The sequence below is a fragment of the Apostichopus japonicus genome, chromosome 2 (genome assembly GCF_037975245.1).
Source record: "Apostichopus japonicus isolate 1M-3 chromosome 2, ASM3797524v1, whole genome shotgun sequence".
NCBI classification, from domain to species: domain Eukaryota; kingdom Metazoa; phylum Echinodermata; class Holothuroidea; order Aspidochirotida; family Stichopodidae; genus Apostichopus; species Apostichopus japonicus.
Window position 1 is genome coordinate 31,370,509 of NC_092562.1, and position 16,327 is coordinate 31,386,835.

Consider the following 16,327-nt stretch of genomic DNA (forward strand, 5'->3'; position numbering starts at 1 on the left):
CTAATTATCTGTTATGAGATGACTACCATTATATATCTAGTCATGTTTTGTTGCAACCGTTTATATGTTAAGTATGAGCCCTCTCACGTACGTGGTGTCTGTTGTGATGTCATTTTGTGGGCCCAGTCTCTCATGAATATTTGTGGGCCCGGTCTGCCATGAATATTGAATAGGCCCTGTCTTTCATGAATATTTAATCACAACTGGTATGAGATCATGTGACATAGCTTACTGCAGGCATCTAGTAAATTTTGATATCTAGTTTCTGATGAGAAAAAGTTGATTAGTCACAAAAAAAACAAAAGAATATGATGGAGGACGATATGTAATAATCGCTTCATAATTATTTATTTATCAGGTTTCATTATGTTTACAGGGAAATGTTATTTGGCATTATAATTGTGATTCAGGTTAGAGTTGTTGATGATGTCATCACCAATGTGGATCACAAGTCTCGACGGGGAAGAAAGCTCTGTGATCCTCGTTTGATTTAATCTTTTCTGCTATTCCGCAGAAGATAACGCTGTAAGCAAAGAAAAATAAAGAAGATTCGGTTGAAGCAATAAAACAAGCAGAAACTCTTCCCATCTTTTTGTGGCAAAAGGTTAAACATTTAAAAAAATTGTGTTGTTATACTCTGCTTATATCATGTTATCCAACCAAACTGCTTTATGATGGGACCAATTCAATATTGTTGTTATTATGACGTCATTGATAGGTGGCTTGGTTTACTTACTAGTCTCCGGTCTCCATGGAATCTACCTCAATACGGGTCACATAGACGTCTGGGTTATCAAACAATGACCATTCCCAGGGTTTGTACCAATCGGCATCAAACTCCCAGTAGAAGTAAAGACCGGTTAAAGTACCCAGGTCAGATCCCCATGGCAACACGTATGATGAATCTGTGCCTGGTTTGAATTTTCCAGAAGCTCTGATATGTAGAAGAATAAGCAATCGTGGTTGAGTAATATATAAATATAACCAAACATATGTAGAAGAACAAACATGTGGTTGCATAATATATTAATATAACCAAACATACTGTATGTAGAGGAATAATCATGTGTGGTTGAATAATATATTAATATAACCAAACATATGTAAAAGAATAAGCATGTGTGGTTGAATAATATATTCATATAACCAAACGTACAACATGAATGTTGGAACATAGATTTGAACATGGCATTGGAACACTTTACCAAATAGTCTTGAGTGGAGTCTGCAATTCGCATTGTTAATGATATCAGTTGAAGGAGGAACAAGCCTAACCATCATCTTACCTTATATGGCAGAGATCATATTGCAGAAATTTCCTAAACGGCTAAGCAAATTTCCTGTGTGGGAGATGTGGTGGTTTAAAAGTTGTGTCTTGTGAGCTTTCATTTTGGGAATCTGTGATGTCATAATGCCACTAGGATGATAAAAAGTTTACTTTTCCTTCTGTTTCTATTTACATATTTTCAAGGTAGAATAATAACTATGTTGACACTGACACCAATTATTTAGACTCAGCATTAGCCAAACCCATCTCCATAGAGGAAAATAAACATTGTAAAAAAGAAAGAAAAGCCCAAAAAATTGAATGACATGTGGGTCGATGAATGGTCAGAATTTTTCGAAAATTCAGCCACAGTTAAATTTTTTGGTGTACAAATATTAAAGCCTCTTATAACGGCTATTATAAAACTACGTTGAAGGAAATGAAAAATAGCAGATATTTCCGAAACCGAACACTACACACATAGGCGTAGGAGGGGGCGGTGGGGGGGGGGCTGCAGCCCCTATTTCGCCATTACAAATGTAAAAGAGAGTTTTGACATAATTGGACCTCCATGCTTTTTCTCAATCTACATAAGACATTTCGTTGTTTACATTAGCATCCCGCGGTATACTGCGCAACTTTCACGGACCGTACGGTATACGATGGCATGCGATGTAATAACCGATGCTTGGTTATATGATATTGACATTAACATGTTGAACGCGCGCGGAGCGCGCGAAATTTTTTGGTTATTTTTTTTTCCGGGCAAGTCGGACAGTTTTGAGGCTGTTCATCCTGGTACGCCATTTACATGCTCACTGGTATGATGTGATATCTGCCATAAGTTGGCGCGAAGCGTACAAGAAAATTTTGGCCGAAAATGCCTCCCAGATCGCTGAAAATGACACTTCCCAGGTCTTGTAAGTTGCATCTATGCACTTTCTATTTTGAAATAACTAGCAATATCATAAGAAAAAATATGCTGGAGGGGGGGGGGGGGCGGTCTCCCCCTTCCCGAAATGCGTCATGTTCCCCGACGACTCGGTCGAGTTCGAGACCAGCCACAGTTGGTTTCATAGCACAATTGTTTAAGGCGTCCATACACACACACGCGTTTTGGTACACCATATATAGTATATATATAGATCATGAGTGAGAGAGGGAAAATGGAAACGTCAAAAATGGAGTTGTCGGTGTAAGGGGTAGGGTGAGGCACACGTCCCTTCCGAAATCCTTGATTCGTCTCTGGCTACCCTGTGTATATAATAGGGATCAGCGCTGTAATGATGTCACTGTTCCTCTTTCTCTTCCCGGTGTCTTGACGTTTTTCTTTTACTCCCTACTTTTCTCCTTTTTCTCTCTTTCTTCTTTTTCTTTTCCCTTCCTTCCTCTCCTCCTCTTTTTTTCCCCTCTTTTTTTCCTCTTTCCTTCTCCTTTTTTCTCTCCTCTTTTTCTTACCCGGGGGGCGCGCGCCCCCAACACCCCCCCTGGATACGCGCCTGGTTATCTCTATCACATAAATTCAATAATGATGGTTGGGTTTGTGTTTCCTGGCTGGGTGAGGTGAGATGTTGGGAGGGGGGAAGTTCATGGGCAGTTATCTCTATCACATAGTTCAATAGTGATGGCTGGGTTTGTGTCTCCTGGCTGAGTTAGGTGAGATGTGGGGGTGGGGGGGAAGTTCATGGCAGTTATCTCTATCATAGTTCAATAGTGATGGTTGGGTTTGTGTCTCCTGGCTGAGTTAGGTGAGATGTGGGGCTAGGGGGTGGGGAAGTTCATGGGCAGTTATCTCTATCACATAGTTCAATAGTGATGGCTGGGTTTGTGTCTCCTGGCTGAGTTAGGTGAGATGTGGGGGTGGGGGGGGAGTTCATGGCAGTTATCTCTATCACATAGTTCAATAGTGATGGTAGGGTTTGTGTCTCCTGGCTGGGATGAGCTGAGATGTGGGGGAGGGGGAGTTGTTCAATGCAGTTATCAGTCTATCACATAGGCCAATAGTGATGGTTGGGTTTCTTTCTCCTTTGAGGGAAGTTTAGTTCACAAGATGTGAAGTCAAGTGGAGCAGGATCTAAAGGCCAGTATAGCAAAATGGAGTTTAAGCTTCTCCGTTACTTGCCTAGGATAGTTACGTAATATACTGTTATTACAGTCGATCCAGTCGGCGTGTGTCCGACCAGGGAGCTGCTACTCTGACAGAGGTCATGAAGTACGGTAGACTTGTAAGTTGTAACAGTGACAAACATTTGAACCCATCAATGTCATGCAGAGGTACTACACAATGACAGGTTGCCACAGGATGTAACAAAGTCTGAACATTTATAAGAGTTCACAGGTCAACTACTATCAGTTGTGGGGTATGAATACCTTTTAAACACGATATCTTCAGCAAGAAAATGATGTTAGACTGTTGTTAGTCACTTTTAGCTGCCTTGAATCGGCACAAGAACCTTGTTCTTTGTGGAGGATAGGGCATTTGTGGTGCTTAAAGTTCATTCGTCATTGGACTATCTCTGGAGTGTTATCATGAAATCAGTTTATTATGCCAAATAGTTGCATTCTGGAAGACATTGTGCATCTTGTTGGGAACAGAGCCACGGTCAATTGAAGTCAAGAGAGGTCAAAGTAGGAAAAACTTGTCAACTCTGCTGTCTTGAAGGAAATGGTTCCCAGACCTTATACACAATGTAGGGCGTCCTCATTTTGATGAGTAGAACCCTACTGGGTTTGGTACAGGTCATTTGTGTTCTTTAAGTGATCAATTTGTGAAAAGCCATTTTCACACTGTATCTCAAAACAACAGATATGGACAGTTTTACTTGTCAATGATAGGTTGCTTTATAAGAAATGGAGAGGAAATCGACCTCCTTTAACACATTGCTAATGATAGAATTACTTACACCATGGTTGGAGATGTTTGGCCATTTGTACCCATCAAGGTCACGTAGAGGTCACCAACAGCGTCATCAGTAAAGAAGTTTGGATCATCAAAGTAAATGTGTACTCTATGCTGGTAAGCTGCAAGGAGATTGATCAAACATTGTAGAGAACTTCTGCGAAATTACATTTGAAGGGTAGTGAGACATGTAAACTCAAAATGGTTTTTTTTTATTGTCGAACAAAACTGCATTGATATTTAAAATGTCCCAACAAAGCGGACATCTTCTAATAACATTTTGCTTCATTTCTCGAAGGATAAAAAAAAGTCATATTTGACATAAAGAAAGGCACTATTCATAACGAAAATGGACACTTTTACCTTGTGAAGAATAAGATTTTCACAAAACTAGATGAACGCCCCACCCCTACCTCCTGTAAGGTTTCACCATCCCTGCTACATGGTAACCAAAAGTGAAGTCTATCCGGCAATGAAACCCTGTCCAACATAAATCCTGCGCCAATCTTCCAGCACCGAGACACCGTCAACAATAGGAAGGACGGTTTCTCAGAGAAAATCCCAAGTTCCTTAGATAAACATACCACAATATGGTGCGGCCGACAGGGTAGTACTGCCGTATGTTACACCTGTAGTGCTTCCCGATGGTTTGTTCAAGTCGGCATATAGTCCCATGTATGAGTCGCCGTTTCCGTCAAAGTGACCACCCGACTGGTAATAGTCGTAGTAAGTATTTCTGGTGTAGTAACTACTACTTGCATATCTGGCCTCAAAGGGGCAACTATTGGCACTCAAGATGGACTCCGTGAAGTACTCATAAGATCGCAAATGGTTGCAGGCAACAAACTGGACTCCGGCTGGCATGAGAAACAAGAAAAATAAGATGCAGTATCTGTTCTTACCGAAACTGTTAGTAAGTGTGTGAGGGGGTGGGGAGGCGAGATTTTTTTTTTCCCAGCGCGGTAAAGGCCATCATTTGCATACCTCGCTTCTCTTTGGCTGGGCTCCATATACATAAGATTCGTTACAATATCAACTAGCAGCTGATGCACTGAATCGCTCGTCACATACCACATTTCACAAGGCCACTTTGCTACACTCAAATAAAAAGGAAAACAGTCTAGCAACAGAATGTACAATGGTACGCGTTTGAGTAGACTAAATTTATTTTTCAGTGTGTTATGCCACGGATGTGGAGGGTCTGTGGTTATGTATCGCACAATTCTGTTGCTGTAAGTTTAAAGAAGTTAAATCAAACCTAAACAGTTTAAAGATGATACAAAACTGAATCACCTGAATAATATAAACGTAAGACAATTTCTGTGTTCAATAACTATAATCCACAGTGGCAGTGGTACTACACTAACATGCATGACTAAATGCTAGGCCTATATCTTTCGCATTATATTATCTGAAAACGGTGCCAAAGGGTTATAATAAACCGTTTCAAAGGGTCATAATTTTGAAATTCAAATCATGTCTATGCTCAAAATTAAGAGTCCATCAGTTTAAAGTTTAAAGGCATCTCAAGTATACAGTCAACCAGAAACGGTCAAGCTGTCCAATGTTTCTAAGCAGTTTTGAAGCAACCAACTTGCGCCTGGTGCTTATCTGCGTACATTGCCATCGCTGTACTCTGTACAGCAAGTTCCACCATCACTTGTCAAAACTTACTTATTCGATTTGTTGGCTTTTCAGGTTTGGATCATCAACCTAAGACTAAGTAGTAAGTAATCATTACCTTCAAAGACGGACAGTCATCTACAATGAGACGTGTACACTCACAGTCCATGGTCGCAGTAATGTTTTACGAACTTATGGATGTAAATGTACACAAACAAGTTCGCGCAAAAGCAAAGAAAAAAACATTTTAACAATTTTTTAAACAAAGTTGTCTAAGACAGTCCCCAGTTCATACAGCTCGTGTTTGCGAATCACGATCCACTGCGTGCACGTGTATGTTCATGTACATACACACACGCATAGCGGAAGCAAGAACCTCCCAATTCAGCATCAAAAGCCAATGAGAAGCGAGGTATGCAAACGATGGCCTTTACCGCGCTGGGAAAAAAATCTCTCGTGGTGGAGGGTAGAGAGGGCGTAGATCGACAACACACGTTGATCGCGTTAACAATGTCTCTAATTTTGGTTACACTATTTTGGTGCCAAAGAAGGTGAGTTGTCCCTTTTGTGATACTGCTTTGAAAGGCTGTGCTGTGCCACCGCAATGTACAGCAAGCATACGGAAGAACTTCATATTGCAAAGTAGATACAAAATTGATCCCTTTGAGTGAAGAGCAACGATACATTGCTGGTGTCTTTATCGACCATTTTAGTTTCTTTATTTGGCTGAAATTTAAGGGTAACCGCTAGGGAAATACTACGTAAAAGTCTACAAGAGGTGAGGCTGGGGGGGGGGGGATGTATTAATTTAAGGGTAATTGCTAGGGAAATACTACATAAAGGTCTACAAGAGGTGAGGCTGTGGGAGGGGGGGGGGGGGGGTTGGTGTATTAGTTTTCAACTCAACCAGACTAATGATCAAGATTGTTAACAATAATCGCTCAATGTCTTAATACAATAAATTAAGCCTGCTTTCATCAATTTTCTTCAGAGAACGCCGTAAATATATTTAAAAAAATCCTTCTTGTCAAAGTTGCATGATAATTCCAAGAAAATCTCGGAGATAAATGGTGCAGTTTTGCTGTATCTCTTAAGTTAAAGGATTGGTTCAGTTGTCGTACATGCTAATGTTATATGAAAGAGGACAATAAAAGAAACACAATGGTGAAAAAACTGTTCAAATATCTTTTTCGGTTAAAGAGATATTCAAGTGTAAAGTTTTATCAGATTGTGTAGAAACTGCTGAAATCTGACTAGCTGTGATGTCACATTCTCACATTCCTGAAAAGTCTTTGTTTTTTTCTCTAAATATTTTTGTGAGATTTCATGACTTTATACCAAATGTCAGGAGATCTCATATTTGTCAAAGGAAGTATTTGAGATTAAACATCTGAAGAATTTTTGAATATTATTTTCAAATGTGTCAAAAAATGTAAATAATTTTAATGAAATATATTCACAAATGTTAAGGAAGTGAGGACTTGACATCACACCCTCACAGTAAGTCTTTCTACACCAGTCGTTTTCAAAGAAATTTTAATATCTTCAAAGTGTCATATCTCCTTAACAGAGCATGCTATCATGGTAGTTTCTTCACTGTTCTTTTTGTCTTTTTGTGCTCTTTCATACAAAATAGACATGTCAAACACCTGAACCAATCCTTTAAGTTCGTGATTTTATTCAGATAACCAGTACTGTTAACTTTCTGTCCATGCATGAGTACTGTAGGTAATCTAACAGCATCGTGCTGGCTCCACGTATATGGCAAGCCAAATGTCCAGTAAATCAAAAAACCCGGTTTGTCGGTTGATAATCCAGATCGATAATCTTGGATAGTCGCCGATAAATCTTGACTTTCAGTTGATAAACCAGGTTTATCGAAACTAATTCGATAAACCTCCGTTATCAAGTGAAAATCTTAGATTATTTGCAAATAGGTCTATGCCTTGCAAGTTTATTTTTTCCGATGAAGCTGGATTATCGACCGAAAATCCTAGTTTATCGGCGATAATCCAGGATTGCCGACCGGTAAACCTGGATTATTAATCGATAAACATGGATAAGCCACTGATTTCTTTCGATTTGTTTTCGATTTGTTTGTCGATTTATTGGGCATTTGGCTTGTCATGCACGAAGGCTTTCTCAGGCTGACTCTGGAGTTTTCATGAATGTCACTAATAAATACAGGAATCGCTTAAGATTAGATCATACACAGTATAGGCTACTAAATATACCACCGTGCTGGAACGTTACGGCAGGTGACGTTACATAATGCCTCGACTACACACGTGGTTACTTCAAGTTACTCTGAGGTTGAACTAATGTACATGCGGCGAACATTAAGATAAATACAGTGTACCAGTAGGCCCTACCATCGGAAATAACTATTGAAGAAACAGCAATAACACTGTTAACGGTACTTTTCAAAATAATGATAATAGGAAAGAGCCTCCTGTGGCCCGACAGAAACATGATATCTCCATTCACAATTCGAACCATGAAACTTTTATTTTATTATATTTCTTACCATCCCAGAGACTTCCATCGTCGAAGATTATCCTCTCAAGAAGACCTGCGTCACATCCGGGCTGTTGTCGGCCGCCATTGACGTAGAAGTCCACGTGACCAACAGGTTGAAGAATGCCGAGACCTACGGTGGAGAGATTGCATACATGGAATTATATGAAGTAAAATAACATCCTATAAACTTCTCAATACAATTTCCTGCTGCAGAAAGGATATCTTTGTGAATGATACCTGATATCCCCTAAAGGAATCTCGATAGTATAGGAACGTGCATATCCCAGACCAGTGACGTGGACAACGAGATCGGGCCCCTGGAGATCATTGTTCCCTTGCTGAAGCGCCCTCTCTGAACCCCTTACGTCTGGCCTGCCACAACTCGTGCGTGAATATAGCACTGGCACATGTATACCATAAACAAGTTATTAGAGCAGCGCCTTCAAATTGTTACGCAATTGACAGGAAAAGAACGTAATTTACAAATGTCTTGGCAATAACAATCCTTGAGCCTGTTTGTATATTACATTTGTTTCAAGAGTATAAACCGTATATGAATCCATGGCTTGGAATGTACCATACATCCTGCTCCGAACTTGCTTATCAATTTATGCAACGGATTAGTCTAATCGAACAGGCCTATCTGATTTTCTTTTTTACAAATATTTTTTTTTCTTCTCCCAATCAAAACCTTCCGTCTGCCCATTAATTCCATCATTTCTTCACCTGCGATATGCAGTTTTTCCAATCAGCCCCCCGAAAAACCCGACGACTGTATTTGATATTTGTTAACATTTTCAGTAATCCATGGCTGTGTTGCAATCACGCCTACAAGAGTGGGCGGGTTGGATCGATGGATCGAAGTTTTTAAAAGTGTCACACATAATATTCAAAACATCATTTTAGCTTGGTACTATCTAACAAAATTCCTTAAATAAATGAGATTCACCAATTGTTAATTTTTTTTCTTTGATTTTTTTTTGGTATTCTTACCAATGGTGTAGATGGGGTCAGTATCGGTGTGAATTGCATCAACAAACATGGCGTCTGTGGGATCCAGTCGAACCACTAGATCTGTATCTTCAAAGTAAGGTCCAGCAGGGTCCATACCTTTAATGTAAAACAACATATAAAAGCATTAAATATATAATTTATATCTGATTTTACCGGAAACATGTAGAGTACGATGACTCGCTGCTAACTATGACCCTAGATAAGGTGGAAAGACCAAAAGTTGAACGAATACTTTGAAGCATTTACAACTCGTGAACGGCCACCTTGAAAACATTTTCCATTAAGATAAATTTATTCGTCAGGCTGTGAAATATGTGTCCCGCCTCGAATCAGGAAGTATATATGAGAGCTAGAAATTCCTCCATACAATAATATACTTATATGAAACACGTTTTTAATGCTGTTTCATCACCTTTATTGCATCAACTAGAACAGTTCTTACAGGCCCGCAAACAGGTATCATGCGGTCCGCGGAAAATTTCAAATCCTGCCCAAGAAAAAGGAAATCGGACCACACTCTTGCACTGATTGAGCATGCGGGGTCTTTAAGGCCTTGCGCATGTACACTCGATAAGTGGCCTATACCCGGCACACTGTTCAATCTAGATGCTGTGATATTTAGCCTCTCTCTGTATCGTTCATCCAGCCAAAGGTTCTCTCTAGCTCGAAGAGGAAATTTAATGACTTTACTAGAGCAATATAAAATGTTACGGTTGTTATGCTAATGAAGCATATCGGGATCCAGCGTGCTTTAGATGTCCTTTCACTTTTGATCTAAGCGAGTATATATACTAGTATATTTCTGAATTGTTGAATTTCCGTACATTATCAGTTTTTTTACCCCCATTTCTGAAGTCCCACCTGTAATTCTGCCAAGGTTGTTTTGCCTCTCTCCAGCATATCCAGATACGTGGGCACCGAGACTGTGGCCAATGATATGCCACGTCTGTGGGTCAGCCACCGAGGTTCCTGGGTATACTCCCTGGAAGATTTAAGGATTCACTTCCGTTATCAATGCAATCATTTTCATTTTCTTTCAAATGAAGCACTGCTTGTTCAAGCATCAATGCTTTGAGTTACAGTATATGTGACGTTTCTAGGTCATCAGGTCATTGTCAGCAACTCTACCCATGGAGGTAAAACAGACCTCCATGCTCTACCTTACATAATCAATATGAAATTAGCTTAATTAACCCACCGAAAAATAGAATAGCGCATGCGCATATGTGTCATCGGTGATGTCATCTCATGAACTCAGGTAATGATATTATGGTGACACAATGTCAAAGGTCACTGGAGTATAAAAGTCCACACAGGTAATAGCAATATGGTGTGAACGAAAACATCGATATTAATTCAGCTCTTCCATTTAGATATTGGAGATATCTAAATGAATATATATATATATATATATATATATATAGAGAGAGAGAGAGAGAGAGAGAGGTGGAGACCCCATAGCGAGACCCCGCATAGAGAGACCCCATAGAGACCCACAGCTCCTCTTGGTACTGAAACCCCAGAGCAATGGAGATCAGTACAACTTGACTATAGTCTTAAAGTAAGGTTCCGTACAAAATGTTGAATCGAAAATCGAGATGTGGTAAAGTTTCCAGCTTACTTTGCTGAAAATTTTGTGCACGGTTTATTATAACGGAAAACAATGTCCGGGCGATGAAATGTTGGTGCTAAGGTTCGAATCGAATTATTAATCACTCGCCGCCGGAGAATATTTCTATTTGGTAGACACATCTATAGAAAGGTATCTTAGGTTGATTAATAACAATAGTTTGAGGAATACTCTATAGGTTTGGTGAAATTACCGACAAAAGAGTTCATCGAAGCTTTAACGAAAAAATCACTTAGACAGCAACAAGTTATACCACTCAACCGATAAACATTTCACATATAACCAGTGTTTACAGAGCATAATGTCCTAACTTTTTACGTCAGGTTTAAGATAATATTTAGATATATAAGTTGTAGTTGCATGGTGATAGCGGGGAGGTGGGGGTGTGGGAGGTATAGTAGATTGTGGTGGTGGTGGTTCGGTCTTTGATAGCGATCATTAGAAGTTTACAAGAATAAGACTGAGAATGTTACCCTCTGGGTTCTTTGATGGGATCTATCATCCGTTCTCTGTGTCTATAAACTGTTTGTCAGTTGACGCTCTTACCCTGATTTTGTCCATGAGGAGAGAGATTTCAGCTCCCACGATTCTGGTGTTAGATGTGGAGACCCCATAGAGGCCCACAGCTCCCTTGGACCAGTTGACTCTGATGACATTGTAGCTACCCTGTTGTAGGAAGGCCTCCATCATCAATCTCATCCAGTCGACATAGCCATTCTCTGTATATCCGTGAACAATCACCTTGGTAGGGAGGGATGGGTTCAGGTTAGAGGCAGAAATAGTGGACGTGTCGTAGGTAGACAGTGAGTCATATGCAGATGGATTAGAGGGCGTGTTCAAGAGAAAGGTGGTTCCTACATCGGCACGACTCTGAGGAAGGTAGCTGATTGGACGATCGGGCAGGTCACGGAATGGAGGCTCGTTTGAAAAGCATCCAATCTCGTCGTAGCAGACGGTGTCAGCATCTGATTAAAATGATGAGACAAAATGACGTCGCTGATTACAGAAATAGAGTCAAATTAAGGAACAGTCAAGTGAGTAATGAGAGAGATTAGAAAGATGAACTGGATCCAGCTTAAGTTATGGAGAATTATGAATAACGCCATCTATAAACACCTCTGATCGAGCAAAGAATTCAATAATGCATTGCTATTAGGTATGACGTTAATGCACTGGGACATAATCTCATGATTAGGGAACAGATACGCCTATTTAAGGCAAAGAGAATTACAAGAATAACGGTTTCTTAAATTTGACATATTCACCCAATTATCATGTGTCCACATAGTTGCATATAGAAAGGAACATTACTCAACTTTCTAAGTTCTTCACATGTATGTATTTTATTGAGAACTTTCGAATTGTTCTGAAAGTCTAACGTACAGCGTTGAATTAAGTCAAATTAAAATGAGAGAGACTGTATACCGTCTGCATGATCCAACGGGTTCACATAGCTAACAGAGAGATTGTTTACGCGATAGGGGATTTATGGCTGTCATATACAGCAATGATACCAAACATATTGAATCTGGGAAAGAGAGGAACAGCTTAAGTAGTTTACACATCTACAACAAGATACCACTGGCGAATCCAAGTTTTGTGTTGGGCGATGGGACAGCAGTATGTGGGGGCGGTAACTATAGAATCCGATTGAATGATAATAATAATAATAATAATAATAATGTGGATTTATACAGCGCACAAATCCGCCTTAAGTTAACAAGGCGTTCAAGGCGCAAAGACATTATATTACCCCTGGTCAATGATAACCTGTCCCAGAGACAATCCCTCCAGTCGGCAGCAGTTATATACTGCGCCCAATGACAAGTTACCTCACAGGTACCCATTTAACCCCTGGGTGGAGAGAGGCAAGTGAGATAAAGCATCTTGCCCAAGGACACAACGTAATGAACTAGGCAGGAATCGAACCAGCAATCCTTGGATCACGAGTCCGACGCCTTAGCCAATTGGCCACCACGCTCTAAATGCCACGCTTGATAGGCCTATGTTAATATAGTTAGACCGGTTTTATTTTAAGTACTGAATAATTACCTACGGCGTGCGTAATGAGCCTTGTAGTATCGATAATAACGTTTAGCCTAAACTAAACCTTGCGGAAAGGCGGATGACGCAAAATTATAGACCAGGTAAGATGATCAGTCGAGAATTTTCTGACCATATGCCTTTCTCATGCATTATATATTTTGTATTTTCTGCCGCGGAAGTGTGGGGGAGGGGTGGTCAGGGGGCTGGGGTACATAGAGACAGACATATCGTCAACATAACAGACAAGCGAGAAACGAATGTAGGAGCGTGTCATATTTTTGGCTTAAATTTTAAAAAGAAATAACCATATCATAAGGCATAAATGATCAGTGAATAGCATGACAAAGCAACTCTTTGCATTAATAATCCTAACATTTTCCATACTTTTTTTCCTTCAGTAATAACTAAAATGACTCTAATGAAGCTTCGAACTGCACTGTAGTATCGCATAGTAGAATATAAAATAAATAAATATCTAGAGTTATTTGTCTTCAATTCGTTTGCAAAAGAAGAAGCCATTTTGGATGTTGTTGCATATACTCACTCGCTTTTGACATATATAAAAATGATAGTAAAAATAAAATAAAATTGTTAGCAAACTGCTTATCCACTATAGAGCCTGTGTAAGAGAATGTGTAAGTTAGTTAAAGTAAGTTGGCCTGACGTTTCGATCCTAGCAGGATCTTCTTCAAAGGCTAAATGTATATGTAAAAATTGTATACGAAATATATCGACGTACGTAAAACAAGGAATCAATTATTTCTAACGTTCTTGTGGTGAAATAATTTTTAAGGATATTTCGTTGACTTTAATTTTATTGCCATTTTCTTTTAAATAATATTCTGTTAGGTTTGATTTAATTATGAAATGCAAGCAGATGTTTTAAGTTGAGAGTTGTCAAGTAGTTGTTTTGGTTTGGCCATAAATTTTACATTAATTATAGCGTAATTATGGAACTTATCAAAACCAAGATATTATTATTGATTCCATTAGAAGGCAGTGTATTAAATGTAATTAATATTATACTTACAAACTGCTAACAGAATACTGCTGAGTACTATAAGACTTCTCATCTTGGTTCCTGTTTCTTCCAAAGTGAAATAACCACCTGTTGGTTCTATCTTTAATAGTCTATCAACAACTCGATCAGACTGTTAACCCTATTAATAATTACATCTTTCATAATTAATCAGTGACGTAGAATAACCGACGTATGTGTGATGACGTCACCTGCTGTACCGTCGACAACAACTTGGCCAGCTTTCAACAAATGAATTTGTCTAAAATGACTCTCGGAAAACTGGGTGTATAGAACAGTTGCTTAAGATAACCTGTGACAGCATCTGAAAGTCGTTTTACATTGTATCGCGTTTTGTTTTATGGATCATTCATATATATAGTTTGACAAGGTTTGGATATACCAGGGCTTTGTTTGACCCACATTCCCCCCCCCCACTTTCATTCCCCATCACCCACCACCCCTCCCAACTCCTATATGGATCCCCCATCACAGAATTCTCTTAATTCCTCCCCTCCATTACTTTGATAATACTGCGAAAGATGGTGTTCTTAAACGTCAAACATAGTACGTCCCCGCCAGTCAAGGTGATACTACAGTATTTAAACTGCAGTTGTACGATATTTCAGTAAGACAAACAAACTTATCAACGTAGTGTGTGATAATTGTTGAGATTATATGTGAAGTTCAGATGCTATGAGGGGAAGGGAGAGAGGAAGAGAGAGGAAGACTTAGCCCGAACTCGGCGCTGAGTGGCGTATAACGAGGATGTAGAAATGGTGAAAACCGATATGGTCCCTATAAGAAGATCATATAATAACCAGGCAAAGAAACTAACTGGAGAATGTTGTCAAGAAGAGAAAATATATGTATGCATTGGGAGTAACGAGTCAGTAAAATGTTGTACATATCGCAATGTAACAGTAGAGACATGTAAGGTGTTTATAAGTTAATTCCTTTCCCTCACCTGGGGATTAACGATGAGCCTGGATCTGCATTAGCTAGCTAATGAACGATGGCGTAATACATCTGACAACACACTAAATAGTGTCCTAACTGTAAATGTTCCATGCCAGTCAGCATCTGACCACTTTTTCAAATAATGAGGGAGCGAAGACGATACTACCATTTAACATCACTGCATTGCGTATAGTAGGGTGAATGAAGTTGCCATGGAAACCTTGGAAAAACGGAATCTAATTCCAAACCAGAAATACAAATCTAGGGAAGATTTTTTTGAAATAATGGTCTTTTGGACAGAGAACCTAACGGTTGCAGGGCGTACACTGTAACAGTTACATTATGGCTTCACCAATAAACAGCCACAGTTCATTACACTTTGAAACACTTTCGACATGGTATACTTCTCAAAGTCAAACTAGAGATATTATCTTATGTTAAACACATGTAACATAATCTGGTGTTTAACACAGACCGGTACACGCCTATCAGTTGCCTTTTAGTTACCTTTTCCTTACCTTTGACTAAAAATATCAATGTAAATGCTGACAATCTTAGTTGAAGTTCCCGTGGGAACGGACACATGTAGTGGAACTCTTATTTGTATACGTTAGACGAAAATAAACAGCTTTAAAAAGTAGGGCTATTTTAACTGCCATGTGTACGTGACTTTATTACGCATGCCCAGAAGACAGAAGGTACCGTTAGCGAGCATCGATAAAGTCCTCAGCTAGATAACTAAAGAGATGCTTTATATCTTTCTTTCTTCCATTAATTTCGTTCACCTGTTTGTTTAAACAGAGACTGTAAGAAGCTTCATTGTATTACTAAGTCAATAACTAAGGGATATGTCGTCATGGCCAGCTAGTGTGTATCCATAACATTATGTACGTGATATTTGTTTCAAAGCTTCCGAAGATTGGTAAGGGAAATTTTAAGTTTAAAAAAAAATAATTTATTGATATAATTTACTGGACTCAGGCCTGACGAGATGAATAAGGGGCAAGGCACCGGTCAAGTAGAGGGAAGAGCAATCATAAGGGACGAAGAATAATGCATTCTGGTTTACATAATGTAGTGAAGGGAAAATTAAGACCTCAAAGCAACACGAAAAGAAAAGGGCGGGCGGGCGGGGAATATTTTTTTCCCAAACTGAACTGACACTGAAATTATTTCCTCGATTCTGATTGGCTCTCAGCGAGCGCGTGATATACAGTATTCAACATGGATCCCTCCATACTCTGTCGATATCAGTATGATCAACACGGACAAATTCAAGATATTCACAGTAGCAACTTTCCAGAACTTGTGGTAGGCATATATGAACGAAAGTATATAGTGTTCTTAACA

At 39.4% G+C, this 16,327-nt stretch overlaps 1 protein-coding gene across 1 annotated transcript; it reads right to left on the reverse strand.

The window, feature by feature from the left end:
* Positions 1-324: 324 nt before the first annotated feature.
* LOC139956313 (pancreatic triacylglycerol lipase-like) lies at positions 325-14,189 on the reverse strand. Its single transcript, XM_071955193.1, has 9 exons — positions 14,030-14,189; positions 11,500-11,918; positions 10,185-10,305; positions 9,303-9,419; positions 8,317-8,439; positions 4,751-5,023; positions 4,171-4,288; positions 737-934; positions 325-523 (listed from the first exon to the last, which is right to left on the reverse strand). The coding sequence occupies exons 1-9, from the start codon at positions 14,070-14,072 to the stop codon at positions 433-435; spliced, it is 1,503 nt and encodes a 500-aa protein (XP_071811294.1). The 5' UTR covers positions 14,073-14,189; the 3' UTR covers positions 325-432.
* Between the last annotated feature and the right edge of the window lie 2,138 nt (positions 14,190-16,327).